At 37.9% G+C, this 21,578-nt stretch overlaps 1 protein-coding gene across 1 annotated transcript; it reads left to right on the top strand.

Moving 5' to 3' along the window:
• Nucleotides 1-1,016: 1,016 nt before the first annotated feature.
• Nucleotides 1,017-20,495, top strand: Tmem64 (transmembrane protein 64). Its single transcript, XM_003479887.5, has 3 exons — nt 1,017-1,947; nt 15,064-15,219; nt 18,161-20,495. The coding sequence occupies exons 1-3, from the start codon at nt 1,165-1,167 to the stop codon at nt 18,350-18,352; spliced, it is 1,131 nt and encodes a 376-aa protein (XP_003479935.1). The 5' UTR covers nt 1,017-1,164; the 3' UTR covers nt 18,353-20,495.
• The last annotated feature ends 1,083 nt before the right edge of the window (nt 20,496-21,578 follow it).

Here is a 21,578-nt window from a genome sequence, read left to right as displayed (position 1 = left end):
CTGGTCATTATTTGGCAGGCAATAGGGCATCAGCTTTCCTGTTGGGATAAGAAACTCAAAAGGAAGACCAAGTCTGTGAGAGATGATATTTTTGATTACGGATACCACAGCACAGCTAACGTTTATTGAACAACGGTTTCAGGAAGTATGCCAATTGCCTTAGTGTGCAATTTTATTTAATCTTCAACAACTCTATGAGGTAATGTTGTACTCTTCATTTTGCAGCTTAGAAAGAAATACTGTGATTCGGAGATTAATGACTTTATCAGGTACAGTTACTAAACATCTTTTCCACCAAAACTTAAGCTGGTATTTATCATATCATGGTGAGTGTGAGGTACCTGACACTCCACCTGGACGTGTCTACCAGCTGCTCCTAGGGCCTGAAGAAAACTAATACTAAAGGGGTGAAAAGAGGCAAGGCTAAGAGACGAGACCGCAGGAGTCCTAGGAAACTCCCCTGGAGAACCTTTTCCAGTGTTCCCAGTTCAGCGCCTGGCATTAAAAGACCTCTGGAGTGAAAAGGGACACTTCCTCAAAAGTGGCACTTTACACCCAATTTCGCTGGCTCCCTTAACGACCGACTTATCCGATAGCGCCTGGGGTACCTCGCTACCTGCGGAGGCCAATCCAAGGCGGAAGATGTGCTGGAGGACGATCGGCCCCTCCTCCTTGGAACTATTTTTCCTCCCCTAACGTAGCCAAGCCGGTTACGGACGTGAGCGCCCCCGAGCTGCCAGCTTCACGCTGAGGTTACTGCGAAAACCACCCGAGGAACCCCGGAGGTTCCCAGCAGCCGCCCACGGACCCGGGTCGCGGGGCACCAGGGGGGGAGCGCGCGTCTTGACACGCAAGCACGCGCTCGCCCTGGCGCGCGCCGTGTCCCGCCTATCCTTCCCGGGGCTGTGCGTCACGGGGGCGGGGTCCGACGCCGCTCGCCCCGCCCCGCGCATCGAGGCCCCGCCCCCGTAGCGGGTGAAAGGGGAGGGCTCGGTCGGCGCGGGGTCTGGAGTTTCCTCCGTCCCCATCGCGGGCTGTTAGACCTTCCCCGGACTGGCTGTCTCCCGCCTCCTGAGCAACCGCAGGGAGTCGATGCCAGGCGCCATGGAACGCTGCCACCCTGCAGAGGGGTCAGCTGGCTGAGGGCCGGCGCCGCAGCGAGGCATGTGGATCCCCGGCGGGAGCCTGCTCCAGGAGTTGTCCGGGCTCTTGCAGCACGCCGCGCGCTCGGGCCGCGCGGAAACGCCTGTTTGCTGGGCCCAGCCGCGGGCGGGAGGAGGAGCCGGGGGCGGGGCCGGAGGCGGCCTCAGGGGCGGAGCGAGCGCCGCGGCTGCGGCGGCCTCGGGCGCCCTGCTCAGTGCCTATCTGGAGCGCCACGGTCCGCCGGCGGCCTCCGAGTCGCCGGCGCCGGACGGGACGTTGGCAGACGGCCCCGGGGGCGGCGGCGTGGTGGTCGGGGTGGCGGAGGTGAGAAGCTGGCGTTGCTGCTGCCTCGGCAGCACCTGTTGGTGCCGGAGCGTCGTGCTGGTGTGCGCGCTGGCCGCCCTGTGCTTCGCTTCCCTGGCCCTGGTCCGCCGCTACCTGCAGCATCTCTTGCTCTGGGTGGAGAGCCTCGACTCGCTGTTTGGCGTCTTGCTCTTCGTCGTGGGCTTCATCGTGGTCTCGTTCCCCTGCGGCTGGGGCTACATCGTGCTCAACGTCGCCGCCGGCTACCTGTATGGCTTCGTGCTGGGAATGGGTCTGATGGTGGTGGGCGTCCTCATCGGCACCTTCATCGCCCATGTGGTCTGCAAGCGGCTGCTCACCGACTGGGTGGCCTCCAGGATCCAAAGCAACGACAAACTGAGCGCCGTCATTCGCGTCGTGGAGGGAGGAAGCGGCCTGAAGGTGGTGGCGCTGGCCAGACTGACCCCCATACCTTTTGGGCTTCAGAATGCCGTGTTTTCGGTGAGTGAGGGACCCCCCCCAACCCTTCACCAAGTCCTTTTTTGTGATATCTTCGGATCACCGAGGGAGGGCGCTACAACAGGTAAAAGTACTTTGAGAGCAGTGACATTGACAATGGGAATGAATTATAGTTAGTTTCCTTAATATTCGGAGAAATTCATTCTTCAGATAAGACACATATCTGCTGCGAGTTCTAAATAGGAGATCTGGTAAAAAAAAACTTTTTGATATTAGATATGATTTTAAAAGGGGCGATTTTTACGTTAGGGGACGCATGAATGGAAATGTTCATCTTTAACATTTGTCATTGTATTCCTGTAGCAGCTTTGGCAGCAGCTGGGGAGTATGACTTCACATCCCTAGCTTTCTGTCTTGCCTGCAGTAAGGTATCCAAAGCTTTGACTCAAGTTTAAGCAACATGGAGCTGAAGGATGCATCAAAAATGGAAGAGATAGTTGTAGAGCCCAGCTTTTGGAGTTTCTTAAGTTTGTAACAGGCCTTTTTTTCCCCATTCGCTATAATAAGATAGAAAGAGAATCCTTCTCTTTTCTTTGGAGGGACTTTATTTTGAAACCATTGTGTGGTAAACAAAATAGAACAGACAGACAACCTTTTGACTTGTGAGCATGTATTTTGCTTGTTAATGCCCACCCTATAGACTCTTTTCTGCACTTTCATGTGCTAGCTCTACTTATTCTACCTAAGTTTCTCTAGTGTACGTCACTGTGCAGCTGCTTTAGTATAGAAACACTACTAGTGAGCAGATAATTCAGTTGGAGGAAAGGAACCTGACCTTTGCAAAGCTTGTGACTTTGGAACAAATTATGAAACATATCTTCATTTTTCTCTTTTATGTAGTGAAGGTGGTTAAGCTAGATGACTTTCTCAATTTCAAAGATTTTTAAACTACAGACTTCCTATAGAGAGCCTCAGGAACATAACCGTTGAACTTAAAACTCTTGAACTAGAGAGATATCACAGTAATTTGGAATGGTCTCAGCCTTAAATTTTTATCTTTTCACAGTCCTGTGTAGTATGAAATATAAGCATGAACTGTGATTCAACCTTGCGTAATAATAGACCAGTTGCCCTAGGACTTGAAAAAGAGGCTGGGACTAAGGAACTGTGTGGATTGCTTCTGATTGATTTGTCTTCCAGTATAACTTGTATGGTTGTGCCTTTCCTTATCCACCTACTCTCTGCTAACTGCTATGCTAGGCCCATTCCACATATTATTTCTAGCCCTTACACCAGCCTTGCTGATTGTGCCCATACACACTGTTCTCTGCTACTAGTGCTCTAGAGTCCTGCTGTTTTAGAAGCTGGTGACCTTGGTCAAGTTGCAGATTCTCCCTGCTTAAGGTGGGAATGGAGTGGTACCAACTTCATAAGGACGCTGAGAAGATTACTAAAGTGAATGTATGTAACAGAGCCTGGCTTAGCATAGTCACATGTTGGCTTTTGATGTTGACGGTTGGTAGTTTTTACCCAAGGTCGACTCCGTAGTAAATAAATGGTAGAGTCAAACTTTGAACTGTGGTCTGATCATAGGGTCCCAACCCATGGTGTTATTTCCTCATTGTATACTCAGTGCCTAGTGCAGTCATGAGTATACAGGAGACACTCATTATATATTTATTACTTGATAATATGGTAGATTCTTCTTTTTGATAATAGCTTTTACATATGAAATACATAAGATATTGCATTTTGTACTTGGAAATAATTTAAGGCATTCATGTACAGATAGTTGAAACCAAGCTCAACAAAGGCCAACTTTCAATTTGGCTTTTTGGAGTCTGGACAAAAAGAAGGAAAAAAAGTAAGATGATCTATTGAAATTGTTATTATTGTCACCATTTTCCTGAGAAAGAAATGGAGACCCAACTATTGAGGCAATTCTACAGAGTCATTCAGCTACCAAGTGACAGACCTGAGAATTGAGTCTAGAATCTGCTGATACCATTCATCTTACTGTGAAATTCTTAGAGCCATTAGCAGGGTGTTGGTGAGTCCACAGGATACACTCTGTTATGCTTGTGCATCTTGTTATTTTGAACTGTTTGCTTATAGAAGGAGCCCTTCCAACTAAAACAGTCTTCTGAATTCACCTGGGACGTGTGAGAGGAAAGAAAAAAGTTTAGGCAGATGTTAGCTTTAGTCAGACTTTCCCTTCTGCGCCTCTGCTTCATTTTCGCACTCTACTTCATACCCTCTAGCAGCCCACAGTGGCCCCTTTCCAGGCATATTTGTCTTATTATATATTTGTATATATATTATATATTTCCTGTCTTTGAAATTGTCTTTTTTGGTTATAATTCCAGTTATAATTCATTTTTCTCAATATCCGTCATTAAGATAATTTATCTGGGTTTATATAAAAAAAAAAGGAAGTTAGGTATCATGATCATGAGAAGCACAGGCTTTGGAAATATCCTTGATTAGTCCCAATTTGGTGTGACTGTCTTCATTTCCTTATATATAAAATGCAGTAGGCATAAGTATTAAATAAGCTTATGACTAAGAGTCGCTTCTTGATAATTATTAGTTGTCATTATTATTGATTGGAGGTAGTTATGTCTTAGAGGCAGGGGCTGATTATAAAAGATGACTATACAGAAGACAGGAAAGGACTTCCTTGCTTATTTATTCTTAACTCTTACCTTCTCATATGTATGCTAGAGATGGGTAATCAAACTGATAACTTCACTTTGGAAATTCTCAAAATAGAAAATAAAGCCCTACCACTTTATAGTACTAATTCTTAAACCATAAAAAATATACTTTCTCAAGAACACATTTTAATCTATTTTCTCTTTAAAAATGCATCCTTCATTTCTTCAAGGACGTAGGCAAGGCTTTTTTGTTTTTCTAAATTTTTAAAATGAGATTTTGTATCTACAGATCTTGGTGCCCATTGACAACAAAACGCTGTGTTTTAAGTACTGTTATTCTCCAAAAACACGTCTTAGATAACATTGCTTTCTTATTCATTTGTCAGGATAGGCTAAATTATGCTGCAGTAACGACCATCAAATCTCAGTGTGCCAAAAAGCAATGTTTCATTTATTCGGCTTGACAGAAGGCCAGGTCAATCGGTTGAGAGAAGAAGGTCTGAGGCATCCTCTGTTTTTATGGTAGTTTTATGTGAGATCCAGACTGATAGAGCCAGTCTTGTACTTGATTCCATGGAGAATTGTATGCCAGCTTTTAAAGTGAATAATCTCTCTCTTCACTAGCCTGAAAAAGTTACATGGCTACAACTAATCTCAAGAGTTAAGTGTGCTGTGAAGGAGAGAGTACTAGAATACCTTCTGTCTCATCCTCATGTCTGATTATCTGCTAAGTCCTGATTCTGCCTCTTAAACACTTCAGTCTAGCTCACTAGCAATCTTGACTCGTGCATGAAATCCTCAGATGGGTTTTCATTTTCCCTTGGGATGAATAGCAGACACTCTTGTGTTTACCTGTGTAGCCTGTCTATTGCCAAGCTGTGATTACATGTGCTCTTTAATGTGCTCATTTATTTAATCCTCAGTATTCTAAGGATATTTCTTACTTAAAAATCCTATCCGTAGCCTTGAAACTTCAAGTTCTTGTTTATATCAGTTGCTGACAAAGAAGCTTTAGATACAAGAAGGGATTGTTGGTTGATACAGATTTGGGGACAGAATTCTAAAAGAGTAAAGCCATCTGGGGCAAACTTGTTGATAAAAGTTGAAAATTGTAAACATTCCAAAAATAATACCTCATTTGCATTTAGTACACATTAAAATGTCCTCCTAAGGTACATGCTATGATGCCCTTTGAAGACTGTAAATTTACTTCCTCTAAAATGTCTTTGATCCAGAAATATTACATGATAATTAGTTGTTATAAGCAGCAGAATTCATACTGTGATTGAAATTTCCAAAAGAGTCTGATGTCAATTGTTAACCTGCTCTACAGGAAGTCATAAAAATCATTCTTTTTCACTTTGGTTAAAGAAGAATTTAAAAAGTCAAAGACTTTGGTGAATTTTTCCCTTTAAGCAGGTCCCCTTGGGAAATTCTGTTTTCAGTCATTCTTAAATCTTTGAAACCTAAAATTAAACCTAGAGCACAGTGTGGAAGATCCTCTGGTTCATATGTTGTAACTATACTACTTTCCAACTTACAGAGTAAATTTATATATGTGCTGTCCCTTAAGAATCACAACAGTCTCCAATAGGAGTCAATCCTAAGAGGCATGTATACAGGATAGATATTACAAACTTGGAGTTAGACTTAGTTCTGATATTTACTTTGTCATCTTGAGGCAGTTATAGTTGCTCTTTTGACCCACAGTTTGTGTTGTAAAATGTGCCAATAGCACCTGCTTCAAAGCTATGATTTTAAAAAAAGAAAAAATGTGCTCATTATTTACTATTTCTTTCAATCCTCTGCATTCCAAAGTGAACACATTGAAGCTCAAACAATTTTTAAAAATTTAACAAGTATGTATATTGCTCATACTAAGTGCATGTATACCTCATACATTTAATGGTCACACCAGCCCTAATCTTTATCTTGTAACTGAGGCAATTGAGGCACAAAGTGGTGAAAACTTGTCCAAGGTCACACAATTTTAAATGGTTAGAGTTACTCACTTACCTATGTTACTAGTGTTTGTCCAAGAACTGAGTTTCTCAGACATCCGTTTCCCCTTGTCCTGGACCACCTTGTGTATTGCATACACATTATTAAAAAAAAAAATACGCATTGTAGACCACCTCCTACATGTCAGGCCCTGCAGGTTTTTACACAACTGAATTAGCTATCATCCGAGGCTGTTAGCAAACTGTTGCCCTATTTTATATGGGTACAAGCTAAGAATAGTTTTTCCATTTTTTTGATGGTTAGGAAAAAATAGTAAAAGAGTAATATTTCATGTGCATTAGAATTTGATGGTCAAATTTCAGCATATTATTGCAATACGGCAATGCTTATTCTGTGCTGTCCGTGATCTCTTTTAAGCTAAAAAAGAAAAGTTGAATAGTTGGGACAGATCAAAATTCTCCAAAACCTCTTAGCATGTCATAGAAAAACTGCCTACTTTTTCATTAGGGCAACAAAATAACCCACAGGCCTGAGCAGCTGCAGTCGTAGGAGGAGGCCCTTAAATCCTCGCGTGTAAGTTTGATAGAAATGTATAGTGAATGGCTGAATTTAAAAAAAAATTACTGTAAAGGACATTTCTAAAGCACCCTTTAGAATATTCCTCCTTCAAATATACTTATTGTATGATTCTTACTATTTTCTGAAGCAGTTCTGGAGGTCTTCATTTTTAGCCTTTGGGTGGTAGGACAGGGATTTCTGAAACAGGTACTGACTGAAATATTGATACTGAAAGGTAAGTATTTGACAAGTGACTGTAAGGCGACTGCTGATGTCTTAGTCTGAACTCTGGGAACTTCTGGCTCGGTCTTAGCCACTGAATAGGTACAGTGAAGTCATTTAATGAGTCTGGCATCCAGTCTTTTTTGTAAAATGAGAAGAATTAGGCAATGTCTCATAGTTTGCTTTTAAAAAGACAAACATTCTGAGCAACAATTTAACATTATACTTTCTTTTCCCAAAACATTTCAGTGATAATATGTTTTGTAAAAATGTTTGTTTTCTCATTTTATGAAATTCCCATCCTGGATCATAGGTATAGTTGTAGATAACAAGTCATGATAACAAGTCATGATAGCCATCAGTGTGCCAGTGTGTCAAATGATTATTTCTTCCTGTTATTAAAGTATACTGAGTTCCTGGCGTGGTTATAATTCATGCAGAATAGAAAGACGGAGACAGTTTGTTTTGGAGGATTATAAAGTCTAACTTTGAAGGACTGAGAGGATGAGTAAATTTAAAATACAACGTCATCTTAGCCCAATTATCAGATCTCATAAGACCACTGAATATAATTGGCCAATCCAGTTCCTTTAACCTGTTTGTGCCTCTTTTATTTTCTCATTAGCTTCTGTCATTTCCATTTGTCACATATAGGCTTGTGAGTCACAAACCTTTATCTTGTCACATTGTCATAGCAACATATTTGCAGTATGTTTTAATATCCTTTCCTAGAGCAAAATGTTCTTTAAAAGGGAGGTATTACTAAACTTATTTTACTAATATGTATTCACAAGTAAGTAAAGACTGAAAAGCATAGAAAGTGCAAAGAAGACAGCCATTAACATTTTAGTGTTTTTTTTCTAGTCTTTTCATTTATTGGTTTATATTTATTCCTTTATATCATCATGAGTTAATGTTACAAGTAATTTTCGTACTTTACTTGATATAATGAACATTTTACCATATAAAGTATAGTATGACTTTCAAAGTCCACACTGTCAGCTGTACTTTTTTGTCTTTACATATTTTTATTCCTGATTAGAGTTGGCCATTTTGTATAAAAGACACTTGATAAAGTTGTACTGAATGAGTAACTCTAGTTTTTCAAACAGTATAAAGGACTTTTCAACTTGTGTTGCAGAGATTATGTACATTAAGGTATGCATTTTCCCCTGGGGGAGAAGATTTACTCTGTGTGTGTGTGTGTGTGTGTGTGTGTGTGTGTGTGTGTGTGTGTGTGAGAGAGAGAGAAAGTGTGAAATTCTCAAAAGATCATTGACTCAAAGTATTTGGGAGCCATTAAAAGCAAGTTCTGATTCAGGGACATTGAACTGTTGAAGCCATTTGTGTACGTGAAGATGGTTTTTGCATTATAAGCAGATATATCAGTGGAACCATTGCTCTTAGCAGACTCCTGTTAGCCCTACTTTGTTCTTTTTCCCAGATTTTTCTGTCTTAGCCTTTCTTGGCATTAGGATCATCACAGCGGTTTCAGCAAATGCTTTTAGTTTTTGTTCAGTATTCACTCAGCAGGTAACTGGAAGATGCCTACTATGGTCCCACTATTATTCTAGATGCAGGAGATGCTTAGCAGTGAACAAAGCAAAGTCCATTCCTCAAGACACTAGCAGTCCAGTAAGTAACATTCTGCAGATAGAATTCACTTGCAGTTTAATGCTTTTTTCTGTTTTAACAGGTAGGGATGCTCTCAGTTTCTGAACAATCAATTACAGATAGATTTGTCAGCTCTACCTGTTTATAAACCAATAGCTCGTGTTAGTCTCTAAGTTTATTAGCAAAAAAATTTTGATATTGATATGTTTGATCTCAATCAGCATATATATTTAACACTTAACATTTAGTAGCCATTATGCTACCGAAGAACAAAATGGAGAAGTTTCTTGCTTCATAGAATTTGTAGTCTGGATGAGGGGCACACAGAGGATAAGATCTTCAGGCACTGTGTTACATTCCAGACCTTGAGACACTTAGGCAGGCTCAGCGGATGAGGGAAGGTTTCTTAGAGGAATTGATGACTGATTCCTAAAAGATAGTTGCCCAAGTGAAAATGGTGGAAGAAGCTGGTGAGTTTTCTTGTTCTCTGTACAAGGTACAGAGGCCCATAGGGAAAGAATGCCAGTAGTTCTAGAAATCAGAATATTCATGCTGTGGGAATACAGTAAGGCATGAAGCATGGGCGGATCAGAGGATCAATGGCCGGATCCTGAAGCACTTGGCACTGTGAAGAACCTGACTCTTCTGCAGATGGCAGTTAGCCTGACTAGACTTTTTTAAACCAGACTAGATTTACATTTTAAAAAGATTTCTGCAGGAATCAATAGAAGTGGCTAATAGGGGTTAACCTGGGTGTCAAGACCATAAAGGAAGAGATTACGTAGAAGTAGAAGCAAGATATACACTTACTCCTAAAAGGTGCAGTCCACAGGACGCAGTAGACAATTGGATGTGGGGAAGGAGGTAGGAGCTGTGTGACTGATTTCTCAGATTTTCAGCGAGGGTGGGATTGGGGACCTCGCAGGATCTGGGGAATGGACAGAAAGGAATGGGCAGTTAATGATTTTCAAGTCACCTTTAAAAACCAGCATTTGCCTGAGAATGAACTACTTCCATTTCTGAACATTTTCTTTCTTCCTCAATTTTTTGAAACATTGATAGTATTTTTGGAACATATGTAATGAAATACGTAGTTTATTAATGATTAAAAAGATTGAACTGTAGTCATTCTCTTTTGATTGCTTCATAAAACATTGTAGAAATTTATGGTTTTTCTATGTAATATTAGATGTTTTATGTAATACCTTTTCTATGTAATATTATTAGGTGTTTTAATTGGAATTTGTGTAATTGCTCAGCAGTAACTTTGTTAATAAACAGCATTCCAAGTATGTAAACCTAGAGTCATGCCTATGCAGGAAAGTACAGCTCTGCCAAAATTAATAGATTTATTGAGATATAGACTTTGTTTTTTTTTTTTTTTTTTGGTACTGTGAATTGAACTCAGGACCTCATGCTTGGCAGGCAAGCGCTGTACCACTGAGCTAAATCCACGGCTCCAATATCGATAGAATTTGAGTTCTTTTGACCACAGAATGCCTTTAGGTTTTTCATTATGTCCATGCAAGATATATATAAAAATGACAGTGTTTCTTAGGTCAATTATAGGTGATACAGCTCTTGTGAGCAAATACAAACTTAAACAGCCAAGGAGCTCTGAAGTCCAGTTCCTTCAGAGCTCTACCTTGTTCTGTGCCAGATATAAAGATGGAAGCCCTCTGATTATCAGCTCCAGCATTCCCTGTTTAGAGGTAAAAGCAGCTCTTGCTTGTCATAATTTCTCCCCATGCATCCAGAATGTTACTGTTGTGTTACGGGAACCTGTTTGGTCACATGGTGAAGGAACGTTTTACATTAATACCTTGTCTTATTTTTCTCATTGCTGAGATAAAATACACCCAAAATTAAAGGAGGAAAACTTTATTTAGGTAGCTCACAGAGATTAGAGATTTCAGTCCATAATTGACTGGCTCCAAGAAGACTGACACAAAGAGAAGCATCACAGAGGAGAAACAGTTCATGGCAAGCAGGCAGGCAAGAGCAAGTGAGAAATGACCACAACTCTATTTATATTCTATCTGTATTATATTTTATCCAGACTACCTACGATAGGTAGCATTTGTACCCTTAATTCTAGTGCCCTTGATCCTAGCGTTGCACCATCTCAGCGTCACTCATTCTAGATCTAGCCACCTCTAAAATGCCCCATCTGTGACTGCATGAAGCTTTTGGGGGACATCTAGACCCAAGCCGTAACACACCTGCTGAACCAGGTAAGTGTACTGGGTTTCTATCACAGGAACTCTGGGAATAAGAGTATATCTGCCATCAGATGTCGTTTGCTCTCTGTGAAATTCTTTAGTGTGTCCATCATAGAAACTAATCAGCAGGATATCATCTATATGCTAGGTGTCTTCAGCTTCTTTGGATTTAAAGGACAGCTCCCAAGTCAAGAGCCAGCAACTAAAGGCAGAAATTCTAGTTCCTTTGTTCACTTTAGTCACTCTTTGAAAAGTAGAATGAGGACACATATTTATGACTTTGGATTGGTGAGGGCTTACTGGGAAGAAAATATTGGATAGGTCTCTTTGTGGGAACGGATACTCTAAATAATATTTATTAAAGACTAGTGCTAGATGGAGGTGCAGAGTAGGATTTTGGCATACCAGATATGCTGTAATAAAACAGTTTGAAATCTTCATTTTTAACAAAGTAGTAGTTTAAAAACTCACTGTGTAGTTCACCTGGTTAAATCATTGAACATTGCAGCAAAACTATTACAGTGATTGAAACTGGTTTTGTGTTGTCTTTTCATACTCAACTTTACAGGAAGAAAATGTATATAGAGAACACTTTTTCCCCAAGATGAAGTTGGCTATGAAAGTTTTGACAAACTTTAATTTATGCATTGGACCACAGTCTTATTGAGAGTTGAGTGTTATGATTGTTTCAGATTAATGAAATTTGTTGTAAACTCCCCATTTGCATATTTTGGTACCATCTTGAATGGCAAATGGAGTGAAGAGAAACTTCATTACATTTAAATGATACGGACTGAAAATGTGCATTCTAACATTTTGGACTATAACTTAAGTTTTTAAAGATAACTTTCATAGTATGTAATGTTATTAACTGCAGCATAATTACAGTGATGTTATATTTACTGATTTTATGTGTTTGACATACGTATTCTAAAAAAAGTTCTTGCATCTGGTGGTAAACCCCCGGTACTCTTTCTCTGGCTTCATTTACGGCCATTAACAAGCATTTCCCCAATTACTTTCCTGTCTTTATTTTGCAGGATTTCCCTTGCACATGGCTTACACATGATCCAAAGCATACTGTCACCTTCATTAACGTATTGTGTACTTGTCTTGCCACGTTGTGCTGTTAAGTTCTTCCTGGAACACCTGCCTTCCTCATCCTTCCCATTATTGCCTACCAAACCTACAGTTAGCTTTCACGTCCATTCTGAACACTACAGAGTTCCCTTTGGCTCCAACTCCTACAACATTTTAATTCCTCACTATTCTTTAATGCTGAGTACATAGTCTATGCAGGCTTCCTTTCTGTGTCTCAGGTAGGGTCTGTAGTTGTTGATATGTAAATCCTTAAAGGCTCGACACCTTGTTGCTTTCTGACACTTACTGAAACATCTGAATGAACAGTTACTGAGTCAGTAATTGATAAAGTATTGTTGCTGTAATAGTCTGTCCAAACCATTATGGTGCATCTAATCATCTGTGAATTGGAGGTGAATGTAACTTTCATGAAATTATAATTTCCATGATTATTAGATTATATTGTAGTATGAAGTAGCCTGTAGCTGATTACAATAACCAGATCTTAAATACTTAAGAAAAAGTTTAATAAAATGGCCAATAACTTTCTTACATACCAATAATATCCAGCAGGGGTACAGAGAATCTATTCTCAAAATCAGTGATAGTGGTAACAAGGACATGACATGTCTAGAAATAAATTGAAATGTGTGACGTATGTGGATAAGACAAGCAAATTTTAGTTAAGATGTGTGAAAAAAGATGCTTAGTGATCGTAAAAATATTTCTAGAGAAAAATGTAGAATACTGTGGATATTTCAGCTCTATTGCATTAAATTTATAAATTTACCTTAATCCTAACAGAAAATTTACTAATTTGTTTGGTTTTTGAATGGCTAAATGATCCATAAAAGTAAGTAATGAGAATGGTTGTGATACTTCTAAGAAGAGTGAAGAGGTGCAAAGGGAATGGGAAATTCCTTGCCAGATTGTAACTGGTAGTCTTTACTATAATTTGGGTTTTAACTACCAGATTTGAAATGTGGATGGTCAGTAATAAGCTCCTCAGAGGCCTTTTATATACATTAGCTTAATTTACAGTAAGTATAACAAGTTAATAAGTAATTTATTTATCTAATACGTAATGCTAAGAAAATAGGCTTATTTTCTCTCCCTTAGGAAAGGGAGAGAATAAGGCTATATCTTCATTTTTAATTTGCTTAAATTCCAGAAGGAGGATTAAGCGGTAAATGTTTGAAAGGAAAAGAATAAAAAATAGATAAAACTGACAATGAGATCTAAGACTTTCTAAAGCTAAAAGCAATAGAAAAGCATAGGAAAAATTGATAATATTACATTATGTAGATGTTTAAAAAATTGTTAGTAGTCAGAACCTAAAAGATGAGCCATGTGCATGTGTAATCCCAGCGACTGAGGAGGCTGAGGCAGGAGGATTACTTGAGTCCAGGAGTGAGAAGCCAGTCTGTGTGACATCACAAGACCCCGTCTCAACACAGCAACAAAAAATGATGAAGGACGCTTTGGGGCAAACATAATACACATGTGATAGATTATAGGTTATCTTTAAAATGTACAGCGGTCTTATAAATAGGGAAAACAGCTAGCGTTCAAAAAAGGACAAATGTGAATAAATGAAGCCATAAATGAAAAATAGAAAAATATGTATAACAAAGATGTTGGTATGAATGAAAATAGTAAAGATTAAATAACAATCATTTTAGACATATGAAACTAAAAATGGTTGAAATTTAATACATAACAGTTTAGTAGCAAGATAATCATACACATTCATTTTGACAGATAAATTAGCATTTTAGAGCAGAGTGAAATTTTTATTATTTGAGCCAATAATTTCACTCTGAAGTGATGTATCGTAAAATAACTTGAGATTGATGTTTTATTAGTCATTTATTGCTGTGTAAAATCACTTCAAAACTTAATAACTAAAAGCAGCAAACATTGTCTCCTTATTGCTGTGAGTCAGGAATCCCTCTGCATTTTAGTGGGGGCCTCCAGATTCTGCAGTCCTTTAAGGGTTTAATTGACAGTCCACATGCTGGCTCACTCCTGTGGCTATGAAAGCCTCGGGCCTTAGTTAGCTGTTGGTGGAAGAAATCATTTCCTTTCCATATGGACCTCTCTGGGGAGCTACTTGCAGTATGGCAGCTGGCCTGCTTGAGGAAGAGATGGAAGTCCTGTTCTTTTTGTAACCTAATCTTGGAAATGACATATCATTTCTGTGCAGTAGTCTGTTTGCTAAGAAGCAGTAGGTCCAGCTCTCTCACAAGCAGGAAAGACCCGTAAGGCACGAATACCAGGAAACTGACCCATTTGGAAGTGTTTTAGGTGCTGTCTTCCATGTAAGTTAATATGCAGAAGTTTTTGTTATATTTGTGTGTTTTTTTTTAATAATAGTAAGGAAAAAAATACATAGAAACAGAAATAAGCAGTGCATATTTTCTGGATCTAAGATAATGGTTTCCATGGCTCAAGTTCTCAGCACAGAAATGCCATTTTGAGGTGATCTGGCTTCTCATCTCCATGACCACACTGCCATTTAAGAATAATTATATTTAATTACACGAGGAATACTTAAAATTTTTACAGAGTAATCTGCATGTGTGTTTTATTCACATATAAGAAAATAGTTGCAAATGTTCTCTTTCAGTGGCAGAATAACAGAATATTAACATTTTCTTTCAATTTGTATTTTATTCTAAATCTGTATTCTGCATATATTTCCTTGGTAATCATTTTAAAAAGTCAAAGTGCTTTTAAATATTTCAGCCTTCTCCACTCCCAAGTAAAACCCTCTAGCAAGGTTTATGTACACATTTTTATGTTGTTTGGTAATGAATCATTCCCTTTAATCTGCTTTCTAGATTACTGATCTGTCATTACCCAACTATCTGATGGCATCTTCAATTGGACTGCTTCCTACTCAGCTTCTGAATTCTTACTTGGGTACCACCCTGCGGACAATGGAAGATGTCATTGCAGAACAGAGTGTTAGTGGATATTTTGTTTTTTGTTTACAGGTGAGTTTAAGGCCAAAGGTTTTCTTGTGTTTGCTCTTTTTCTTTGTATATTGCCTTGCTGGTTTAATAACCTGTCAGATTTCACTGAACATAATTTAAGAGAGTATTTTTCTTTTTTAGATCTTTCCTTGTTCTTTTAATACTACGTATTTTGACATTTTCTTAATTGTATGGTTGTATGGAAGGTTTTCGAACTGAATTAATATGTACTGAAAATTCATACTGAAGAAAAAGGAGTAAGAATGGGATTCTTTTTCTCACTGATTATTTTCAAAGTCATCACAAAGCAATATTTTATTTGGGCTTTGTGTGAAGGGCTTGCTTTAAGAAAAATTTCATAATATCTTTGATATTCAAGAAGTCAGTTTTTTCTTTACTACTTTTTTGTACAGATCTGTATTTTCTTTGGATAACTAGAATCTATTGCATTTGGTTTATCTTAATACAACATTGATCACATGTTAAACTTCTTATATATTATTTCTATAGTATAGTGGTAATTTAATGTTTATAATAATCTCAAGGTACTATAAGATTTTGATGTTTACTGCATTCTCAGTATATTTTTTAATATAAATTTAAGTATATGTTGTTGTTTTAATTTCCTGAAAATGAGTAATCTACTCAAAACTCTTTTGACATTTGGTTGGTAATTAGAATCCATTAGTAGCCCATGAAGAACTTCTTATTTTTTTTTATCTTAGTAAATTATACAGCTATACTCACGGTGATTCCTAATGTTTTTTAAAGCATAGAATCATCTTTTATACAGTGATTTCTTACCTCTTCATTGAGGTGACAAATTTAACCTTAAAAAAACCAAAAAAAAGCTCAGCTTAACCTAGGCATTTATGGGAGGAAATTAAGATTTAATCAAGCTTCAATTTGATTTGTTGATGTTAGGGCTTGATTGGTTTCAGTTAGGATTTAATGGAAGCTTATGAAATATATACGGAAGAATGGGGAGGAAGTCATCTTGAAGGAGAAAATTAGCATCAAGGAAAAATGATGAAGCTTACGTTAAAGTTAGTAAGTGTATTCATGAGGTTCTCCCTGTTTGCTAGAAACAAACCACAGATTTGTTTCTGAGCTTTATAACATCAACCTAAAGTGAGTCTACAGTGTCAGTAAAATTGAAGTCATTCAAAATAGCTGATCAGAGGAAGCCACAGCTGTTCTTTTTTTTTTTTTTTTAATTTTTTTTTCTTTTTCTTCTTTATCGGTACCAGGGATCGAACTCACGACGCACACTTGCAAGGCAGGTGCTTATGCCTCTGAGCTAAATCCCCAGCCCTGACACAGCTGTTCTTGTACTGATGTCCAACGTAGATTCCACAGTGTCTTTTTTGTCACTGTTTTCCATGCCCTCTATTGTGGGGTTCTCCTCAAGTAAAACCCAAATTCTGGATAAATCCAAGTTTGATCTGTTTTGCACCTGTTTTTTTGGGTGCAAAATTGTACAAATGGATACAAATGGATAATATTTAACTCATGATGCAGATCTCCACCTGCTTTCTCCTTGCTGCCCTGAGTCCACACTGTCTGTCTTCTCACTCTGGTATTTCCTTGAAATAGTTAAAATGTAGCCTGAAATAGTTTCAGGTTATATTCACTCTCTTCCTTCTCCTGCTTCGTTTTTCCTTCTTAAAAAATTGTTTTTTCTTCTTTAACGGAAAAATCAGAGACTTCCAAAAGGAAAATCCCTCTCTCCACCGAGAAATCTGTTACGTTGTGTGCTCCTGCTCATGCCCTCGGCCTGCTTTCCTGTTGATAGTAGCAGAGGTGTGCTTTTTTTTTTTTTTTTTTTTTTCCTGTAGAAGGCTTGTCCTCCCTGTGGTTCTCTCATTTCATTTTAATAGAGACACTTTGTCATCTAAGACAGGCTCTATTCTTGAGGTAATCATTAATCTTGTCTAATTAGGTGCACTTTCTAGTTCTCATCCAGCTTAACTTGTTAGTAGTCCCAGACTGCTGACTCTGCCTTCATCATTCATACTATCTTCCTTTCATTTCTTTGGAATCATCGTTGTGTACTTCTCCCTCACATGCCTGACTTAAGTGTGTTGCCTTTGTTTTCATCTCCTAAATAATTTCTGAAGACTCTTTGCCTACATTTTCTCATCTCATGCAGAAAATACGTTTCCTTGGCCATCCAGTGGATCTGGTGGATGCTAAAGTTTGTGTAGACGCCCAGCTTCCAGTGCGCGTCCTTATCTTAGACTTCTTTCTGTTGCTTCTGACCAGATCTATTCATTGAACTTTTCTGGATCCCGGGAAGGTGCCTTAGTTCAGCATGCCTAAATTGAACTTGGGATTTCATTCATATATCTCCCATTTAATTCTCTGACCATTTTCTTCATCTCTTTACATAGTGTTACTTCCACGTGAGTCACACTTAAGAATTTTCATTAAATGTATCTTGTTTCTTTTAGAACTGACATGTTAGAGACAGAGGATTTAAAAACTCACCTATTTAATTCTGTATTAATTAATGTTTAATCAGCTATTAAGTAGATATTTTTGTTCCTCGAAGGACACTTTTGTGTTACAAATAGAAAATTTTGACTTGTTGGAAGCAAACATGATTCATATGGGGTAAAGGGATGTATATTTACTGTGCATTTACCAGACAGCACCTACTACAGATGCTGGCTCTCCACTCTTGGTAGAAGGAACAAAAGACAAAAATAAATGATAACTGTGTCTAGAGTATTTAAAATGTGAGCCTTTGCCTATCATATTTAAGAAGCATCCTGTGTGAAGCACTTCTAAGCCAAATATTTATTTATTTGTTGGTACTGGGAATCGAACTTACGACCTTGCACATGCCAGGCAGGTGCTTGTGCCACTGAGCTAAATCCCCAGCCCAAGCCAAATATTTATTGATTTATTTATTTTCTGCATATAATATCGATAACTAATATTTTATTTCTTTTCACAGATTGTTATAAGCATAGGCCTCATGTTTTATGTAGTACATCGAGCCCAAGTGGAGTTGAATGCAGCTATTGTAGCTTGCGAAATGGAACTGAAAACCTCTCTGGTTAAAGGCAGTCAACCAAATACCAGCGGCTCTTCATTCTGCAACAAGAGGACCCTAGCATTTTCTGGAGGTGGAATCAATATTGTATGATTCTAGAGAAAGGTGTGATTGTCAGGGCCTAGTGTGCAGTCCAACGTCTAGAAGTCACTGTGTTAGTGGCAGAGACAATTTCTATTTGTATTACGGCACAAACAAAACTGACTAGTTTTTAAATTGCACAATTTTTTTAAAGCAAGAATCATTTTCTGGATATGTAAACTGTAAATGTAGATGCAATTTTGGCTGCACCTCTTTATCATGCCTGTAAAGGCCTCTAGGTCTGCACTTTAGTGTTTTTTTAATCGTTTTATTTCTGGGTACTTACAAACAGAGAGATAACCCAAACGTTTTTTTCTGCTTAGTATCTTTATTTATAAAATTCATGAATAGTAGTATGCATCTTATTTATAAAGATGAGTAAAAGTATTCGTTTTACATGTATGTTATTGGCTGCTGTTTGCTTAGGTAGCCCTCCAGAAAGAATAAACAGTGTTGTTTTGTTTTATTGTTTCAAGTGGGACCACTTTGCTTCCCTTTTCCTTACTTGTTAGGAAACACATTAACTTTCAGTTGAATGTATCTTTGCAGGCATCACATTAATGCAGGGCCATTTACATGTTTTCACACAAGCTTAAATCCTGCATTGTGGGACTGAAGTGCTCTTAAGATAAATACATTTTTATTTTCACTGTGTAATATGCAAAACAAAAGGGAAATTATTTAGTGGGTAGTGGCTCAAAATTAGAACTTGTGTTCTAATTTGGTTACATTGGCTTTACCCTCCTCCTATCTTTCATCAAAGGGCTGTCCCATTGCAATCTTAATAAAACATTTTATGAAAAAAACTTTTTCCCTTTTTGTATTAATAATTAGGCTTTGAAATAGACATTATTCCTTTAAAATGGTGGGTTTGCCATCATTGAAGGTGTCACTCAGGTGGCCTTGTTTAATCAAAACGCCTTTTGAAAAAACCAAGCTTTAAAATCATGTTTATAGTTTCATTGAAATAGTTACATATTTGTTCCTATAATCTTCAGCTTTAAAACTCTAAATAACTTAATGCCCAGGTTTGTATTATTTGCCCTACTATAGGTAAATTTATTTTGTTTTGTTTTTTGGTACTTGTTTTTCTCTGATAAGACTCAGGAATTCTGAAATGTGAAATTAAGTGTCTCAATTCTTTCTCTAGTAGCATGATGTCAAGTGTAGTTATTAATAGCACTTATGACTATAGAATACAGTAATTTGGCATATAATTCATATGATGTGTGTATTATTCATTAATCACCTTCATTTTTTTTTTAACTTTTTATTGGTACTGGGGATCAAACTTATGACTGCCTGCTTGCAAGGCAGGTGCTTATGCCACTGAGCTAAATACCCAGCCCCAATCACCTTCATTTTTAAAATAGTTTAAGTATACCATTAATTATTAGTCCTTACTAATGAGACTATAGTTATTATGTGGAATTTCTCTTAGGCATGTCTGTTTTCTCCATGAGTGTTTCACCTTATCAGAGACCTCTTATTTGCCTTTTCATTAAAGGGTGAAACTGTTACCCTGATTTACTGAACTACAAAGGAATTCTTTGGAAGCTGATTATTCTAGGCTTGTGCTAGAGATTAATATTTTCCTCTACAGATGTAACTGCTTTCCTGTCCTTCATAATGCATACATTCTCTTAACTCGATGTAACAATAGCACACTTCAGAGAAAATATTCTGACAGGCACCTGGATGGTTGGCCTCCAAATCTTTCCTTCTGTTATTGGTAGAAAAAAAAGTTATATGTAGAGTTGGAATATCCTGTTTTTGAGTCTTAATTATTCAACTTTTTAAAAAAAATTAGATTAATGATCCTGTTGATCAGTGCATTTTGTTCTTTTCTTTATAACTTGTCAACATGTTTCTTGTGCTTGTTGTTTGTCAGTTTTTGTTAAAGGAATCATTTAAGATCACTGATTTCTTAATTATTTCACACTTCATATATTTTGAAGTGCATTTATTTACTTAGCATTTGTGACTTGAATAACCTCACCAAATGAATACCTTTTGGTAGTTTGTAAAATGTTCTTCCAAATGTTACACTTTGTGTGGTACTTATACTAAATATGTAAAGGTAAAAGAGAAATAATTTTTCTGTATTCTGCCAATCATAATTTTATATAATAAATCATCCATTTTTTCCTTAAAATAGTATGCATTGACTATTTCTGAAACATTAGTCTGTAGCTGCAGTATTTTTTGTCAGCATTACTAGCCTCCGAGTCCATCACAGTCCATCACAGCATGGTGCTGTTAGGGGCCTTTGGTTGTTGGATGTTTCTGTTGCATTCACTGTAAATTGTGCATAGCATTACCATGCTTATTTGTTCAATCTTTAACTCTGCATCCCACTTGGGGCAGCAACACCTTTCTAAGGGATTTTTTTTTTTTAATGTCCAAATTTTCCCTCCAATCATATATATTTACGAAATGCCTCCATTTGTGAATATTTTTAGATATGAAATGTTTTGATTTCTTAAGCTACTCAGAGTAAAATGACTTTGACCTATATAAGTACCTGTACAGGTCAAAGTCATTTTACTCTCTCTTAAAGAAGCATACAGTCCACCTATTTTCCAAATTTGGTGAAAGATGAGTTGCTTTGAGTGTCTAAGACCTTTCCCTGTGTTTTCCATATTTTTTATGATATATTGTTTACTATTTACCAAATCTTGCCTTATAAATTACAGTACTTTTATGTCCACTTTTACTTGATTGTCTGATTTATAAAATAACTTGAAATGTATACTCTTTGTTTTGTGAAAATAAGATGACCAAATAGCTACATCAGAGTGTACATTTGGAGTTTTATGTTCAGAAGTCACTGGAACATCTATATTCTTTTGATGTACTGTGTAACAACTGCAAACCTTTCTAAGATAGTTCCCCTGAGAAGGTCAAGCATGCAACTGGAAGACACTTCACCTCCTTGTGAAGCCGTTAAGTTCAGTAGTTACTCTTATTTGCGCTTACTGTATTGAGCTAAATGGCAAGGTGCATGCATATGTCCTGTGTTGCTATTTGGTAATCCACAGTACTAACAAGGGTGCGCCTTAGGGAGGAGGGTGCTGTGACTTAACATTCACTAGCATTTATTAGTTGTAGGGCTTTCTATAGAATGCTTGAGAAAATGTTTAGGTGTATGTTAGTTTAGTGCAGGTGAATCTTTCCATATGTGGTAAGTCCATGCTATTCACAGCCCACCAACATTTGCAGACAAGACGTTTTTACA

This window comes from Cavia porcellus, unplaced genomic scaffold, assembly GCF_034190915.1.
Source record: "Cavia porcellus strain 051 isolate PalLab524CR breed Dunkin Hartley unplaced genomic scaffold, mCavPor4.1 scaffold_10, whole genome shotgun sequence".
NCBI lineage: Eukaryota > Metazoa > Chordata > Mammalia > Rodentia > Caviidae > Cavia > Cavia porcellus.
The sequence above is the reverse complement of the archived record's forward strand: the minus strand, read 5'-3'. Positions and strand labels throughout refer to the sequence as shown.

Excerpts from the sequence above, each read along its gene's own strand:
- Tmem64 (XM_003479887.5), top strand. The coding sequence starts at position 1,165 with ATGTGGATCCCCGGCGGGAGCCTGCTCCAGGAGTTGTCCGGGCTCTTG. Across the intron at positions 1,948-15,063 it reads TTCAGAATGCCGTGTTTTCG|ATTACTGATCTGTCATTACC; the intron begins GTGAGTGAGGGA and ends TCTGCTTTCTAG. Across the intron at positions 15,220-18,160 it reads ATTTTGTTTTTTGTTTACAG|ATTGTTATAAGCATAGGCCT; the intron begins GTGAGTTTAAGG and ends TTCTTTTCACAG.